Source organism: Danaus plexippus, chromosome 8 (genome assembly GCF_018135715.1).
Source record: "Danaus plexippus chromosome 8, MEX_DaPlex, whole genome shotgun sequence".
Lineage (NCBI taxonomy): Eukaryota > Metazoa > Arthropoda > Insecta > Lepidoptera > Nymphalidae > Danaus > Danaus plexippus.
Window position 1 is genome coordinate 8,798,690 of NC_083542.1, and position 18,410 is coordinate 8,817,099.

Sequence of the window (18,410 nt, forward strand, 5' to 3'; positions counted from 1 at the left end):
CCTTGAAGAGTACTCCTTATAGTATTCAGTTTGTTTTATATATAATTAGATAGTAGTAAGTATGGTCTGCATTTCAATAACGAATCCCTTCTTCGGTTTAGGCTATTTATTAATTTTATATTTTATAAATTAAGCATATATCCAGCTTCGGAGCCAATGGTTTTGAATTGACTGGAACATATAAGTACTTGAACTTTAGTTCAAGAGAAGATAGTAAATATAAACCAGAAGCGCAAACCCCACCCGAATGTGATATGTGATAAAGGGAACGATAAAATAAAAGAACAAGAAAAAGAAAAAGAAACGGAGAATTGGTAATTTTAATAAATTAAATACATATTTGTACAAAATATATTTATTTTGTTAACATTTTATTCATATAAACTATCATAATTGTGTTTTACAAAAAAATGCTTCACAAAATTAATTTCGCCTCTAAATTAATGTGCGTTGTAATAATCATTTATCAGATACGGTAATTAGGTGATCAGAATTATTATAATCGCTGTTTATTTACATTAAATTTAAAAGATTTATTCGTTCGTTAAAGTCAAAGGGAGTTTATATACCACAAATTATAATATTAACGTGAAAAAGTTTAAAATTTTATTCAAATTATTAATTCAGATATGTATTTCGAATGTAATTACCGTATCCGAATTAAAACGTTTTACTACTCTCTATTTAATAGCAAGCTTAAAGTAAAATTGTACTTTAAGGTTTACGATGATTAAAATTGTAGTTGAGGATATTTATCTGAAAACCTCTTTATCTTCTTTAAGGAACGTAGTTTTGAAGGGATAATTTTTAGCACTTTTTAAGTGTTTAAAAATTTTAAATACATTTTCACGGTACATATTTTACTTCAAGCTGTATTAAGAAACAATTAGTATAGTTGAACGAATCGTAACTATAATATTAAATTTAAATTATTGCAAATTGAATATAACAACTAATCTATTTATTTAAGCTTTAAATTAAGAATATTACGAAAAAGAAAGTAATCTTTGATGGCAGTGAACTGCTTGTAACACATTACTATTTTTATAAACGCCTATTCATATTTACATCGTAATCATTTTACGGTAATCAACACGAGAACAATTTTGTCTATAAAATAATGAAATATCAAGAGGAAAATTCTCAGCACCAACTTTTATAATTTTAAGTCGGTTCCATCTGTAACTTTGAAGTGAACTAGTTCACCTGCAGGCTTTTATTATCCAACTTTGACCACGCAACCGCTCTCTCTGTTATTGCATTATAATTTCATAGTATTTCTACTCGATTCTTCACTATTGATTTTTATTCTGAAAACATTATTACTCTATGTTGTTTAATTCATTTTCGAATGCAATCATTCGTCATACAGTTTTTTAAATGCTGATATACTTGACACACGATTTATTTGAAAATATACAGGTATGACTCAAATATCATTAACCATGATTATTATGACAAATTCTTAATTACTACGACTACTATCACCTTGTTGTAACCTATGATCATTCCTCTGAAGCATTCTTTAACTGTAGGGATAACTATCAAGGTATTTACACTAATTACAAAACAATACTGAGCGCCGTTTTAATATTTTTTGAAGAAAAGGGGAGCAAGACCACAGAAGAGGAGGAGATATATAGTAATAAAATATAATTATCGTACGCTGAGTTAGTGTGATATGAATAAGTGTAGTGTTATATGTATATTAAAAAATAAACAATTCAATAGTAAAAAATACACTTTCTAATGTGAGTAATCAAGATCAAAAAATTCAGTTTTAAATTTAGAATTGAAACATTTAATGAAGAGAAAAAATTTTGGACGCTCAATAAAGTGTCTGTCAATGCAAACTCCAATCTAGATGTAAATCTCTAGATGAAGATCGTGAGTGAAGGGTAGGCGGCGCATGTGGTGCGCCGCGTGCCGCGTGTCAGTAATCCAAAGACTCCTCATCGGGTGATCGCTTGCGGCAACATAAACGCCAAGCCGCGCCTAGAGCACATACACCAATAGCAAATGCAAGCACTGCTCCTAAAACAGGAGCTAACCAATCACTTTCACCTGCGCTTCTAGCACCCGCACATAATTCTGGTGCCTCATCACTGAGTTTCCCTAAAGATATTCCATTTAGTACATCCAAGTAACCTAGACGCCGTAAGCTATCTTCAGCATAAGCTTCTCTTGCACGCTTTTCTTCAGCAGTCCAATATTTTTTCTCTGTAGAAGTAACATTAGGACAATTTACCACGCCATTACAAATAAGTCGGGCTGGTATGCAAAGAGCTTCATCTCCAGGACAGATAAAGTCACACCCATGTCCTGAATCAGGGTTAAGAGATCCACCTTCTGTCAAACGTGATGTCATAAGTGTTCCATCAGAATTTTTGGGTAAATGGAACAGTCCTGTCCAAGCAATTTTAAACGATGCACGTGCTGGTGATGCACTACCAATAAAAACAATTCTTATTGATCTTGTTTTTTCTTTTTCCATAACCAATGGATCATCTAATGATTCAAATCCTAGTTCACCGGCTGATAAAATTGGCAATTCACGAGCCAAAGATACATTTTCTCCACAAATTGATAAGTAAGACTCCACACGACCTGGTAAATAAATTTGTATATTTCCATCATCGCAATGACGTGATGCAAATTTAATACTGTCAAAGTGCAGCCATATATCTCTCTTTTCTTCTATTTCAAGATCCCAAATGCATTGAATTCTTTTTGGAGGTTCTGTATAACCTAAAGCTTCTAAGTGCGGATACACAATCTCTCCATCTGATGCTGCAGCCAACACTGGTGGGCCGCACAAAGGTCCGTGAACAAATTCATATCTTGCTTCAAAAAGGGGTGAAGGATTTTTGAAATAAGAAGCAGCTGCATGGGCATTATCAACTATTAGTTGAAGGTTTAATGTCTCTCCCGATGATACTATTCTGTATGGTCTAACCCTAGATACAGAATTGGCATGTTTGGCGCATAAGCAAGATCCGATTGATCTCTGTACAGCTAAATGTAATGGTAACGGTGTTGTAGTAATTCCCATTGTTGTGTTCGCACTTTTACCAGTCGGAAATGGCTCCCAAATAATAAGCTTGTCCGCCCTATCTTCATAACAGTTTTGACATGAAACAGGAGTATATGGATGTTCCTGAAACCAAAACTCTAATTTACTATTAACTTATTTAGTAAAACAAAAACTTTATTTGCAAGTATAAGTATTATTAAGTTCAGATAGCGATCTAGAAAGAACTATATACTATAGCCTCGTAAAAGTTCAGCTCGCGCGCAGAGCTCATTAATGTTTTAATTTATAATACAATGTAACCCGTGGAGTAAAATACATGAAAGCCTATTTTACTGAAGGTAGAGTTTATGGGCAATTTAACGGAACATTGGGTTTTGCTTTAAAAGTTTAAATTTGTAGGTAAATACAAATGCAGACATAACTTTTTATTTAGATTTACATATTAAATAGATCTCAGCGGACGAAACCGGAATACGAAAATGAAATAAACAAATGAACTTTACGAACTGAGGTGCTGTTCACGGTTAAAGTTTCTTATCGTTTGTAATCTTGAGATAAAAAGTTTTGTCATGAAAATGAAATTAAAAGTGGTTTTATGTTTTAAATGTGTTTATTATATACTACTTTATTTGTAATACAGAATTAATTTTAAACAATTCTTATTTCAAGAAATTCTCGATAAGAAACTTACTATTAATTAAATTTTCTACTAGACAATATTTACCTTGAAATTAACGCTGAGTATAGTAAGTATAACCCGAGCGTAAATTCTCTTGTCGGTCACGAATCTATATAAACAATGAACATCTTCGCCAGGTGGGGCCTGTTTATACACTAAAGTATTGAGAGGTGATCTGATTCTGCCTGCTCTTTGTTTCCAAGAAGCTATGACCTCATCACAGGCTGTTCCTTGAACAGGTTCCCCAAAACGTGTGTTGTTAAAGAAGTCGTAATGCGCCCAGTAGTAAAGAGATGACCTGAAATATTTGTTTTTATAATAGAAATGTTCAATAAATTATTGTTATATTTGTATTATTTGTCGTGCCTCTCGTGGTTCAGACAGATATAGTGTCGCGTAGTCAGTTTTAGACTGTTTTTTGGATTCTGCCCATATACTCTGGCTCTACTTATGAAGTGCCACCGCCTCACATAAATTTGTGTAGAGTAGATTTTTTTAACCAAAAATTTATTTGACGAGTGAAGGTTACTTAGCCCTTTCTGTATTAAAATGTAATGAACTGCTATGCTGTGTTGGTTTAAATTCGTTATGAGCGCTTAAACATGTTTTCCTAACTAATCATTGCACTCCTTTCGATGAGCTAATGAAATAGCACACTTAGTATTTCAAAATTATTAATATTAATTCAAAAATCCTAAAGAGACTGAATTTTTACTTTAACGCACACTAACTATCCTGTGAAGTTACTCAAAAATTTTATTTTTCTTTTTATCAAATTATACATTTCAACGGAAATAAGGAAAACGTACGGTAAAGATCTGTCTTTTTAATTTATTATTTATGCTTGCTCTCATATTCCAGGTACTTAATGTTCACTTTATCCTAGAGACCTATTAACCGCATAGATTTCTCCAACGACAAACCTATTTTAATTAATTAAAACCAGGCGTCGAATTCTAAGAATGCATAGAAGAGAATAACATAGGTTTTTGTTACATGGAGTTTTGTTAAAAATTTGCAGAAATATTAAAATCCTTATAATTGGTAACACAGCAATTTACGTTTATTTAGAAATCATTTCAAATGAGTATGTATGAGTATGATTAATATGCGGGTACCGAATATAAACATAAGATATTTCACTTATTATGTATATTCTTAAACGAAAAGCACAGTTTCACTTACAAACCATTGTTTTTTTTTATACCAATTTATTTCAATTTAGTCAATTCAATTTAATTTAGTGTTATTTTTTTTTGTAATTATACAAACGCAGCAAAATATTCTTTAGTTTCTATTTAATATTATAGTAGGCATGTTATTGTCTCTTAATTTCGACCCCTTTGCGTGTTATCCACAATACAATATTTCCCTGCTTATAACGGTCGGTATCCATTATGGCGTCGTTTTGTGTTATAGTTTTGACTTTCGCTACTTTTTCCTTTTGGTCTCTGATTTTCCTTATAATTTTCGGTATTATTTCCATCACGCAGTAAATAAATACTATGTGAAACTGGCAGATCATTAATGAAAGCTATTTCAAAGGTAAACATTGTGGTGAAAGTGGCTTTGTGGTTTGTGATTATGCTTTCATTTGTTTTCGTTGTTTATATGGACATAATAAATGATTCAGTTTGTGTGTTTTAATATACTAATTTAATTAATAAATTATTAATTTTACCCCATCAATAAAATCACAGCACACATTGAATATGAATTAAAAAACAGAGTGACTTAGAAATCTTTTGCTGAAAATAAAATATCTAAACCATTTTCCAATAAAATGTTTTTCAACTCTATATAATAGATACATATAAATAATAAACTTACCCACTATAACTTCCAGTTTTACTTTCAAATCTCACAAACATTGCGTTGCCGGTGGATACAAAATCATGTTTCTCCATTGGTCTGCTAAAAGTGTCGCAGAATGTTTTGATAATCTTCGCGTCATCGGGTCTAGGAGCGTCATACAGAGTGAGGGATTCTCCGCAGTCTCCGGTCCATGGTACTATTGGTGATTCTATACGATTAATCCGGAAGCTTAAAAAAAAATTGCTTTTAGAAATGCCTTAATCTGTAACGTAATATTAATTATATTGCTTATTTAAATGACGCTGTTGATTTCAATAGTGGAATAAATTAAAATAATTCTTACCTTGGAAAATAAAGTCTAACTACTTGTCCAGGGAAACCTTGCATGAGATAAGTGCATGATGTATGGGGAGGGTACCAATGGGCCACTGAGAGAAAGATTCCTTCCGTATCACCAGATTTCTTTAAGGATTCGGCTGTAAGAAGCCAATCGCAGCTCCCGATCTTGGATCCAGGTGCTTCTACATGACCTGGCCAGTTCCCGACGTTGAAATGAAATCCAGTGTTAAGGAGGGGACCTGATATTAAAGTAGAATTTAAATATTTATTGTCATTTTCTGACAGCATAAATATGTTGAGAAACATATATAATTCAAGTCTGATTGTATAAGTTTTAAATTATTATTGCTTAAAAAGGTTAATTTTTCTACGTGTTATTTGTAGGGGAGTCATATCTATGCTAATAATAAGCAAAATAATCACTTGAAGGGCAATAGAATTGATTGAATTACAACTGTTTCAAAGCACTGAGCGTTTGGGCTGTACGAGATGCTTAAGTTTTTATATTTAATTTTTTCCCTGTCAAATAGATATATCATTTTCGCATTAATGACGTAACAATATTATGTAAAATAATAGACATTACTCGATTTATTATTATTAGATCGATATTTTTTACAACGAATTCATATTTAGTAGTCTCAGCGATTAAACATATGGCTTCGTTTCGGAGAAATGGTGCTGGATGTGTCATTATTATAAAAATAATATAAATATTTGTCCTCATACTGTCAGATGACATAAATTTTATACTTCAATTAATCTGTTTAACATTAAATGCAATCTGTATAAGGCCGACAAAGTTCATACCTGCAGGAGAGCTAACAAATTCCACGAATAGATCCTGGGATGTGCCGATAATGGAGTAGGGGAACTTTCCCATTCCGCAGAAAGTTCCGATCACCGATGCTGATTCGTCTTTACCGTCGTAAATCTTGATATAATCGTATGGGCAATTTTCTGAACCTAAAATAAAAATCGTATTGAAATCGAAAAATTTGTTGTAAATATTTCTTTCAATATATTTGTGGTAGCAGCAAACCTCTAGGTACTACAACATAATCCATTTCTTTTGAGATATATTTCCTATCATTATTCCAGAGAGGTGTGCCGATAATTTATTACAACCATAAATAACAGACATCTAATAATAGGCATTAACGCAGCGGTTTTGTGAAAACTTTTTACCATTATTACGTTCTTAAGAAGTGTCAAAACTTGGATTACCCTCGTTACCCTTGGGTCACTTTTTGAATAAAATGGTATAATTCGAAATGAGTTTATGATACATAATACAAAAAATATATATAATCTGTTTACAAAAAATATATTTAAATATAATTGTAGTCTTTTAAGAATGGAAAACATTATACCAATATAATATAGAAAGACATTAGTTCACTTAGTTGCTATACACTATAAACAACACAATATTATCGTCTAGTAATCGCAACTTAAATAAAGCGTATTTTCTCTAACTATCTATTCATTTTAGTTAAGTTCAGATTTTTAAATTTAAGTTATGACAATGTGGTTTTAAAATTTATTCAAATAGAAAGGGATAAAAATCCTCTTTTGCAGCAGAGATGCATTTGTGAAGTGATATTTCTAGCAATATGTTTCAACTAGTCTCCTTATTACGTACAATGTCCTTAGATCCTTTATTTATAAGGCTATTGTGGTCGAGCTTTTCTCACAAAGTTGAGACTACTTTTATGGAAGTCACCGACTTTTGTCCAGCGTCTCGTCTCACGCAAAAGTTAGCTTCTCATAACTTTAAAAGGTATTTCATGGTTTTATTATAAAATGAACTGTGGCCTCTTTATTATTATGAGAGAAATTTTAAATTAGTCTTCTTTAAATAGTTGCTAAGTCCGTCTAAGATTTTATAGCGTTTTTATGTTTCGTGACATCAAATTAAGTAAAGTACTGTTAATACTTATTATTGAATCGTCTAATAGTCTTTTAATGTTATTTTCTTTTAAGTACGACTGTTACAGTATTGATATATAATAAATAAATGTTCTTCAAAAACTGTTATAATATCTAAAATACATCACTAGTTACAGAAAGTTAAACAAACAAGACACACGTCACGGAGAGTTATTGTTTAAGCAGCTATATCTTACCTGAAGTAATTGGCCTCATGGGGCACGTCATTATATTCTCGCATCGCTGTCCGTCTATGTTGAATTCCTCATTTTCAATGTACAATTTTATGTACGGTAGACGAGTATTCAAGTGGTACCTGAATGATTTTGAGAATGAAATGATAGTAGTTAATAGACGTCAGACGTGATGAGATCTAAGACTTTCGCGAGTAATTATTAAAACAAAACTAATATTTTTCGGATTTACTACTCAAACGGTTAATATAAATAAAATGATATCTATAAAATTACAAAGAAATAAATGAATCACCTGCAATGTAGATTTCTGGGATACACGCCGGGATACGCCGCGGATTGCACGTAGCATGTCTGAAGACGACAATCTCGAAAAACTCGTTCACAATATGACCTGAATAGAATTAAAATGAAATAGAAAACCATCGGATTTAAAAAACATCAATGCATATTGCAGAATTATTTTTCTCTTTTGTTGTTTCAAAAGGAATTATAGTCTTGAAATTATCCATTGTTTTGCATTAAACAACAAGAAAAAAATAGGTAATTAACCAACTAAACCTCTTTAAAACAAGTAGCATCACTTTTCATTCTGTAAGGCTTTGTTCTATTTATAATATAACCCCATTCAATGTCCCAGTACATTAATTATACCCGGCTATATTTCAACACGTTTACTTTGTAAATCAGTGCCGTAATATAATTCTCAATGGCGTCGGGTGACATTCAGCGATTTATTTTGCCATTACGATACATTCGCACAATCATGTGTCAATAGCAGGCGCTGAAATAACAACAGCAGTACTCGCGATTAAAATTTAAATACAATTTCACTGAAAGCGAATATTTGTCAATCTCGTGTTTGAAATTTAAAATATAAATTATCTATATGATAGTTACAAGCGAGTTTGATTTAACTTTATACATTTTAGCTGTGGATTGAATTTAACGGACCATAATTTACTTTAATTACTAATAGTTACATTTACTTTGCCATAACAATTCATTTTTTTGGTTGAACGTAACAGACGTGTTATATACACATTTAGGAATAAACGTTAAATGTTTTTAAATCACCTATAGGGCAATTAAGCTATAATGAATATTAATAAAAAAAATTAACACAACTTTGTTTTTACATTGCACTGAAAATAATTTAGCGACTACACATTGTACTTAAAATGTTTTAGTAGAGCAGTTGTAAATATTAATTATATTATCCAAATTAAGAATGTCAAAATATTTATTTAAAGAGTCTTGTAAATGGTCTCAAAACAAGCTTCGTATAGACATTTTCGTTGATATTATTGTGATATATACTAAAAGCAATTTCTAAAAGCCTTTGTCTGTTAATGTCATGGTATATTTTTCCCCAAAAAATATTATTGAGGCATTAAAAACACAAGAATACTTTATTATACTTCAACCTCAATCGTACGCCCAAGTGAAAGACAGAATCAGGTGACGTGACAATGAAATTGGCGGATATCCAAATATTGATGGAAAAGAAAAATGATATAGCACTTCCTTGGCAAATTGATATAAAAAGAAAATATCTTTTAAACATATCACTCATAAATTTTGTGCGAGGCTTCACGGTAATGAAATATTCATTGTGATTTTTTTTTTATTTGTTTGTGAATCAATTCGGGCTGGTATTAATGTTTTTTCGTAAATACTAATATCTCCAAATAGGTAAAAGAGTGTATCAGAAACAGATCCAGACACAATAATACGTAAACTTATTACAATTCCACTCTGCGGGATCTATTAAATATTTCGATCACGTAGCTATCAAAGCGATGGCCATTTGGATTCTGACAGAAAATGATTCGCGACAATTTAGGTGACTTTAGTAATTGATGGGGATTTAGAAGATTTAGAGTTAGTTCAGGGGTTCCAATACTGAGTGCTTTGTTGAATTCACAACTGATGCTAATGTTGAGTGAATTGATTTAGTTTTTGTAATAATATAACTAACCGGCAATAATCGAAACCATTTCTCACTGTGAAAAATAGAAAAGATAATAAAATTATGTTCCATGTGTATTATTGCTAACACTCATCTTTTGATGCATTCCATTTGAATTACCCAAAGAATTATAGTTAAACCAAATCGATTAAAGAAAAAGTCAAAATAAATCGCTTCCATTCTTTAGTTCAGCCTAAATTCACCAACCAGTGTAAATGGAAACAAAATATATAAATATATTGTATATACATTTAGTTTTGCAATTATCAAGCAATAAATTATTTTGTTGACATTAGACGGTGACAAACGATGTTATAGGGTTGACAAAACATTATTTATTTTTGTTAGAAGAAAAGTTTCTTAATATATTTCTATTTCTATCAGAAATTCTGAAGATCAAAATAAAAAGGTATTTTGTTAAACAAGTTGGGAAGCGAAATCTAAGGTACTTATAAATAAAAACCTATACAATGAAACCCCTGTATAAGGCCTCAGGGATGAACCAATATCATACGATCAAAAATAGCAAACGGTTTTGTTCGTAAACGGAAAATTCAACTTTGGAATTTCGAGCTAAAATTGTGAAATATGATCGCGATATGTCAAGCGTCATGTTTTATGTCTGTAAATCGCAACTCAAATTGCAACAAAAACGTATTTTATCCAAGTCAATATTAAGTATGAAAAATTTTATTAAGTAATGATTTACTGAGAACTACGACAGCAGTTGTTGAATTTAATTTAATTTTTCATATTACGAGCTATTTTATGTGGGACTCTTAGTTCGCAACATTTGACCTACACCTTATTGCTTAAAACTTTCAGATTATAGAAGATATTAATAAAGGAATGTTGTTGAAATCATATTATATTTAGTATTATCAGAAGCTGTTACTTTCAATGTGAAGTTTAATATCTTTACAACCCTAATAGAAACACGTACTGTTTGCTAAACATTATTCAAAATGTTATGTTATGTGAATACAACAGTGTAATTATATTACTCACTAACATCTGTCTCATACAATACAAAGCCTTCATCCGTCATATACATTTCTAATATTGGGATAGCAATTATATGCTACATACTTACTGACATCGTTGTTTATATCAGTCTAATTTGTATTTGTTTTCTACAGTCATTTACTTTTTCTTCATATAAATATTTACTCACCCAGCAACAACTTCACCGCGTCTATTTGGATACAGTTCGGGATGCTGGCCGTAACGAAGATAAACCTCAAATTGCTGCTCCGCTCTATAACAATACAAAATATTTGAAAACATACAGAATGTGAATTTTATTTTGGCTTTATCATTATTTCTCCTATGACCGAACCAATGAACAATAACGGCAGTAAGGACATAACAGTAAAAAAATGTACATAAAGTGTAGCTGGTATTTGGCTGAGAGCCAACCTTGGAAATTATGAATGGTAATGATTTCTACGACAGACGACTATTACATATTTGAAAAATTCATGTCTAGAATTAATTACGCTAGAATTGGTTACATTTTGTAATTTTGAAGTGAAAATTTACATTTTATTGTGTATATTACAGACGGCTGCTGAATTGGGGCAAAGTAAAGGGCGCATTTGAAACATATAATACCAATATGGCAGCCCCTATGGTTCTTTTAAGTAAATCTTTCGGCAATTATATTTTCAGTCTTTGTAATAACACTTCGCAAGATTTGTATCGTGATTACATTTCTAAAACTGAAAATATGAAAGAAAGACTGAAATTATATTGGAAGGTAGTTTACAAAACCCACTGTTGATTTGTCACTATTTTCTAAATAATAAATAAATATTTTTAACAGCATTTGCATTTGCAAATCTAATAATTAACCAAATATTACGGTTCATTCTTTACGATATGAAAAAAGTTTCCCTTGAAGCGTGGTTTCATAAAACTACAGCACGTAATAATTATATTTTATTACTAGTAGTTTAAACATTTTATTTGCTATTTATAAATAGTTTTAGCTGATGACGTAATTGTTGCAAAGTTATGAAAATGTGGACTTAGGTAATAAATATTAAATTAATGTTCTACATTACGATCAGTTTCATTGTTTTTATTTATATTATAAATTGGGTTAAATTTATTAACAAAATTTATTTATGTATAAAACTTGTTTACCTCGAATCAAAACTAAAATACGTTTGATCGGTGAAATTGTCAGCGTGGAATACGATTTTGACAAAGTTAGTCTCCGATATAAAGGTCTGCGGTTGTTCAATTTCTCCACAAAACAGGCCTGGTTCCTTTCTGTTGGACACGTCCGTTTTAGCATTACCGTCAACTATCTGCCAACAAAAACAGGAGCAGTAAGAATAATAACAGTAATAATAAGGAGGTAATTAATATTAAATAGCTTATTCCTATTGCATCATTATAGAAATATATTACTTAGATAATTTAACCATATACATATATAGTGTATATTAATTTTTTACAGACGTTAAGATATTCAATATCACAATTATGTTATGTCACAATAATAATTTAATATAATAAATTTCATTTCATTTTGACACTAAAATATACCTTCAAAACAACAAAATAATATCTGTAGAAAAGTATCTTCATCTAAAAGTTATTGAAAGAGAGCAATCTCCTCAAAATTGGCAATCTTTAATATAAAAACAATTTTGCTAGGGACTGATTGTACAATGAATAAAAGTTAACGTAATATTGGATTTTGGGAGCTTCAAAACTTCAGAATTCCTGAAATCAGGACAGGGGAATGATCTAATCATTATCCTGGCTTCCCTTCCCCTTCCCATTCTCGAGTTCTTTTAGTTTACAAAGTTCAGAATTTATTAATTAGTTGAATTGGTAAAGCGCTCTCCAACTCAATTACAGCTTCTTGCTTAGTGATTTTCGTTTTACAGACTTTGACTTTATGTTCTCTCGGCAAAATTTCACCCATGAAATGTCACGACATTATTTATTCAAACCAGTTAAGAACAAAATGTATGATTATTACATTCGAAAGTTATAATTTCTTTCGATTAATCTTATTCACCTCCGAAAGGACCGTGAAAGTATGACTAAAGTTAAAGTGTTTGTTGGTGCTTTTTTTAAGAACTATAAAAAAAAACAATTTTTTTATACTGAAATCCCTAAAAGCAGGGTGTAAAATAAGATAAAATAAACTTGAACATCTCTTGATCCAAATAAATGAGACTCAACACAGTTTGAATTTCAATTTCTCATTCTAAAAGATGGCGGAGAGAATCTGACGTAACTGCATTTTTTATATCAGATTGGTTATTTCGCTTCCTTTGTTTATAGATTTTATTTCCCGCGAATGATTGCTTTTTGTGGTTGTCTGTGTTCACAACGCAAAAGTATCAGATATTATGAAATATAATAAAATGAAACACATTATCGAATATACCTTTTAAAAATAAATAATGAATTTATTTTAAAATAATGCTATTTAGTACCTGCATGTATCCTTTATGACATGTGGTTCCATTAATGAGGTTGCCGACCTTGAACTTTTTAAATCTTATTCTCAATATCCAATCCTTCGGCGAACCTCGAAAAGCTCGAAACCTTTACAAAAGAAATTTATTATTATACGTTTAACATAACATGAAGCTTATAATTTTTTAAGTACAAACCTGTAAGTGCAAGTGAGCGGTCGCCCAAAGTTGTCTGCAGACACCGGTGGAGACGACACATCTTCATACACCTCCACAGTCTTGTTGCAGTGATCTCTTTTTGAATCTGTTGGAAAAATATTTTAGCTTTATTCCTAATAAATAAACTTTATATTAAAAAGCCTACAGTGGCGTCTTATTTCCTAACTCAAACGTGGAAAGAGTCTAGAACTTGAACCTTCCAACCAAATATGAATTTTTATGTGACAAATATTAAAATTAAACCATAGATGTACAGGTTCTCTCCTTCTGATTTCTTCTGTCCATAACAAGTATAACATTTACAATACATATACGCCTCAGCCCAATACGAAACAATCATTTTATATTTGCAAGTGCTATTTAAGAACGTCGAAGATAAATTGAAAATTTCGGTTACCTATCGTTTTCAGATTTAAGGAATAATATGCAAGTAATAATAGTTGATATACGGAATATCTCAACGGAGGCTGTAATTCGAAAATTAAAAAGAGAAAGAAATAAAAAAAAGATTTGGCAAATACTTTCTTAAGTACAGCTTTTTATTTAAAAATAATAATTTGTTCTTATAGAAATGAATCTTAACATTTTATAATTATTCAAGTTTATGAAATAATAAAAATCCCGCTGAGAGATAAAGCGATGAATATATAAACAAAGATATTAAGAAAATTATATGATTACAAAAATTATTTAAGTAGGACGCCTTGGACAGCTCTAGAACGTGACAAATTGGATCGGATATGGATCAATGAAATGATAACACTATTTATACCTATTTTATGAATAATATCATTTATGGAAATATTATTAATAATAAGAAAAAAAAATTAATTGGCATTACTAGCCTTTTGGTTTTTTGTCAATATACATAGGTATGTAATTTAGCAAAAATGACGATGACTTTTAAGTCTCTAAAAAAATATTTATTTAAAATTCTCTTCTCACTGTAGAAACAATATTATATTTTTTTTTACAACATTAAATACAAACAAAACTAGTTTTTGTTTCTAATTAATGCACAAAAATTAAATAATTCGTATGGTTCAATATGAATTCTGTTTTTTAATTATGAGTAGATTTTAGTAAATATTTATAACAGTACTATAAACAGATAACGAAATACCAAAAAATACTGCGAGAGAGCATAAAATTATAACGATATCATCAAAACTCCCTAGATACTTAACTCCAACAAAATATTTCTGAATACCACATTATGGAGCTGGAAAAAGTTGTTTTACGATGTTTAGCTCCTGGGAGTTGACTTCTGGGAAGCCATACATCACATGTAATGTAGCTTTTCTATGATATCATATTTATATTAGGTCTCGATTGTATTACTTAGATTTTAATACTTTTAAAATGTTTTATAATTACAGCATTAAGGGACGGTCTAATATTAAGTCGGTAATTAATATAGAACTATGAAATGATTGACATGAGCTAGATTCGGACTTGGGTCTTCCGGGATATCACGTCCCAGTAGCGTTGCCAATTAAGCTGTCGTTTCCAGAATTGAATGTTTGTATAGTATTCTATATATGTTGATTATGACTATTTCTTTTATAATATACTTAATACATCTCTAATATATTGTAACGAAACTTTTCTGTCGTCGTTTTGAGTGCTCAGTTTTAAAATGACTATAATATAGGGTTTTCCATTAAGGGCGCTTGATCTTTGAAAGGCAAAAAAAAATACATGTAGGAAAGATATTTGCAAAATTTTTTTTTTTATTTGGAAGGTCTATCGACCCCATTATGTATGGAATATGACATCATTCAAATGACCGCCACGGCTTCGGTTGGTGGCGCGCACACGAAAGGTCCAATTTTCGATGACTCTGGCGCACAAATCGGGCTGTATTTGATCGATGGCGTGGCGTATGTTGACTTTGAGGGCATCGGTGGTTTGCGGCTTGTTGGCATAGACCTGCGACTTAAGAAAACCCCACAAGAAAAAATCCAGCGGGGTCAAATCGCACGATCTCGGTGGCCAGTTCACGTCGCCTCCGCGCGAGATGACCATGTCCAGAAATTGCTCGTGCAGAACTTCCATCGTAGCGTGTGCTGTGTGGCACGTAGCGCCGTCCTGTTGAAACCACATGTTGTCCAGATCCATATTCTCGATTTCAGGCCAAAAGAAGTTGGTTATCATCGACCGGTATCGCTCACCATTGACGGTGACGGCCACACCATTATCGTTTTCGAAAAAATACGGACCAATCACGCCTCCGGCCCAAAATCCGCACCAAACAGTCACTTTCTGCGGGTGCATAGCCACTTGGTGAACCTCGTGTGGATTGGTCTCGTCCCAAATACGGCAATTTTGCTTGTTGACATAGCCATTCATCCAAAAATGCGCCTCGTCGCTGAAGATGATTTTTTTGCCAAAATCGGCGTCAACTTCCAACTGCTCTAATGCCCAGTCAGCGAACACACGGCGCTGTCTATGGTCATTAACCTTGAGCTCTTGGGTCAGCTGGATCTTGTACGGGTGCAGGCTCAAGTCACAACGCAAAATTCGCCAAGTTGTCGTCTGCGAAAGGCCGAGTTCCTGTGCGCGACGCGGAATTGACTGCCGCGGGTTTTCGAGGACACTGTCGCGCACAGCGGCGATATTCTCGGCAGATCTCGCGTTACGTTGACGCACGGGAACCGGCTGATTGTTAACTGACCCGGTTGACTCGAATTTGTCCACCAATCGACGGATAGTCGACTCGGCAGGACGATCATCGCGACCGTAAAACGGGCGAAGTGCGCGGAACGTTGCTCGAACTGAAGACCCATTTTCATAAAACAATTTTATGATTTGCACGTGCTGCTCGACACTGTAACCTGCCATGGTGGTTTGGGAGGACGGAATGAATATAACACACTGCATTTGACAGCTGTCACTCAAACAACATGGCCGCAATCAGCTGTCAAAGTTCAAGCGTCCCTATTGGAAAACCCCTTATATTGATGGGAGAATAGCTTGAACGTAATCGTAAATAAAGTTTTATTAATAAAATGTTAATGATATAGTATGCAATATATCTGTTGTAATGAAGTTGTGGCTGTGACGATAGCTCGGATAAATCATTTGATATTCGATTTTAATACGTTAATGATGGGACCCACACTGTTAATATTGTCATATTGGCGCAATAAATAAATTCAGTAGCAATGGCATAAGCATAACATACCTTCGTTCGTATTAAGCATTTTTATTATTATTGATAACAAGATGCTTAAAATAATATAAATCAAATAAATCACATTTTGGTTTTCAAATGATGTTTTTTCTGACTCTCAATATCAAAGAATGTCAGAATATAAAACAATCGATTATTATATAATAAAATGAAAATAGATTTATATTAACGCTTTCTCAACTGTTTTAATGACAAAGTTTATATAGTCGTTATAATCTTGATTTGAAACCTAAAGTAAACTGTAAAATATACATTTATATGGCTATACCATAACCTTGGTCTATTGCATAGCCATTCATATTATATAATAATATTTACATAAAAAATAGAAAGTTAAGAAAAATCACAGACATTTAAACGATATAACTCTTGTGAAGAACTGTAATCTTACGATGTCAGACGTTATAACGCAATGTTGTCTAGATTTTGTTCATGAGAATTTGCTCTAAATTGATATGGAGTCGTAAACTTTGTAAGGCAAACTAAACGTTATATTTTATGAAAATCATTTTATGCTGAACTCTGCTCAAATTTTCCCTAAATAAATTAAGTAAAAATATGTGTTAAAATTTTTAATAATAATTTAATTTAAAACACGAAATTGTATTTTATTTTGTATCTAGAACACATTAATAATGGAAGAGCTTAATTCAATATAATTACATCTCACTGAAAATACCCTTAATATATATTTCATTGTGCACATTCATTTACAAAAACATTGCATTGAATATTTTTACATCGAATAAGTATAAAAATGTATTGCTTCCAAGGGAATGACGCTGTGTATCTTTTTAAAAGTTTCTTTATTCATATAAAAGCTGTTCTCCCCGGACACTTATAGTTATAATACGAACTAGTATATTTTAAGTCACTTTTGTATAAGCAATACTTGTTACATGTTAAGCACGATCTGGAAATACAGTTTCTCACTATGGGATAATAGTACAAATATTAAATGTAGGAGTAAGTACTATACAATACATATGATAGTATAAACTTGAATTAAGAATCTTGAATTAAGATATACGATGATAACGGGCTAACATAAGAACTTCTTGTTTCAAACATACTAATAACTGTTGCTCTGGGTGTGTTGTTAAATTAAGGAGTTATATTTCTTTGAGTTTGAAAAGTCTGTTTAAAGGATTTGAAATTTATTCGTATCTTCTTTGAACTATCGTTGATCAAATCAGTATTTAAAAAGCATATTCTGTCACGTGAGTTATGATATAACTGACAATATTCATTTAAATAATGAATAACACAATTTTAGTACTTAAGAAGTATAGACAAATATGGTTAGGCAACAATTGTTGCAAAGCACTTTATATTAAGCAATATTCATATAACAATCAACTAGTTCATTAATATTTTATGATTGCAAACATCACGTCTTTTCATTTTTAATTTATTGATGAGAGAACCACATAAAAATATGTTAAAGAAAAAACGAAAGGAGATACATAGTTAGTAGAAAAGTAAATTTGATTGAGTTATAAAAGTAATAGAGTTAAGCCCACGTGGCTCTATTGTGGGCTGGTGGGTTATGAGAATATTAAGTTAGAAATATAAGTATTTATCATA

At 31.6% G+C, this 18,410-nt stretch overlaps 1 protein-coding gene across 1 annotated transcript in view; it reads right to left on the reverse strand.

The window, feature by feature from the left end:
• Positions 1-364: 364 nt before the first annotated feature.
• LOC116776297 (uncharacterized) overlaps positions 365-18,410 on the reverse strand; it is a 67,968-nt gene continuing 49,922 nt past the window's right edge. Inside the window, exons 2-12 of the mRNA XM_032669460.2 lie at positions 13,607-13,712; positions 13,427-13,538; positions 12,114-12,280; positions 11,140-11,223; positions 8,289-8,387; positions 7,997-8,115; positions 6,678-6,833; positions 5,872-6,106; positions 5,544-5,756; positions 3,759-4,011; positions 365-3,157 (exon numbers count right to left, since the gene is read on the reverse strand). Of these exons, the coding sequence (XP_032525351.2) occupies positions 1,934-3,157; positions 3,759-4,011; positions 5,544-5,756; positions 5,872-6,106; positions 6,678-6,833; positions 7,997-8,115; positions 8,289-8,387; positions 11,140-11,223; positions 12,114-12,280; positions 13,427-13,538; positions 13,607-13,712 (2,768 nt within the window). The 3' untranslated portion in view covers positions 365-1,933. The remainder of the gene's footprint in view (positions 3,158-3,758; positions 4,012-5,543; positions 5,757-5,871; positions 6,107-6,677; positions 6,834-7,996; positions 8,116-8,288; positions 8,388-11,139; positions 11,224-12,113; positions 12,281-13,426; positions 13,539-13,606; positions 13,713-18,410) is intronic.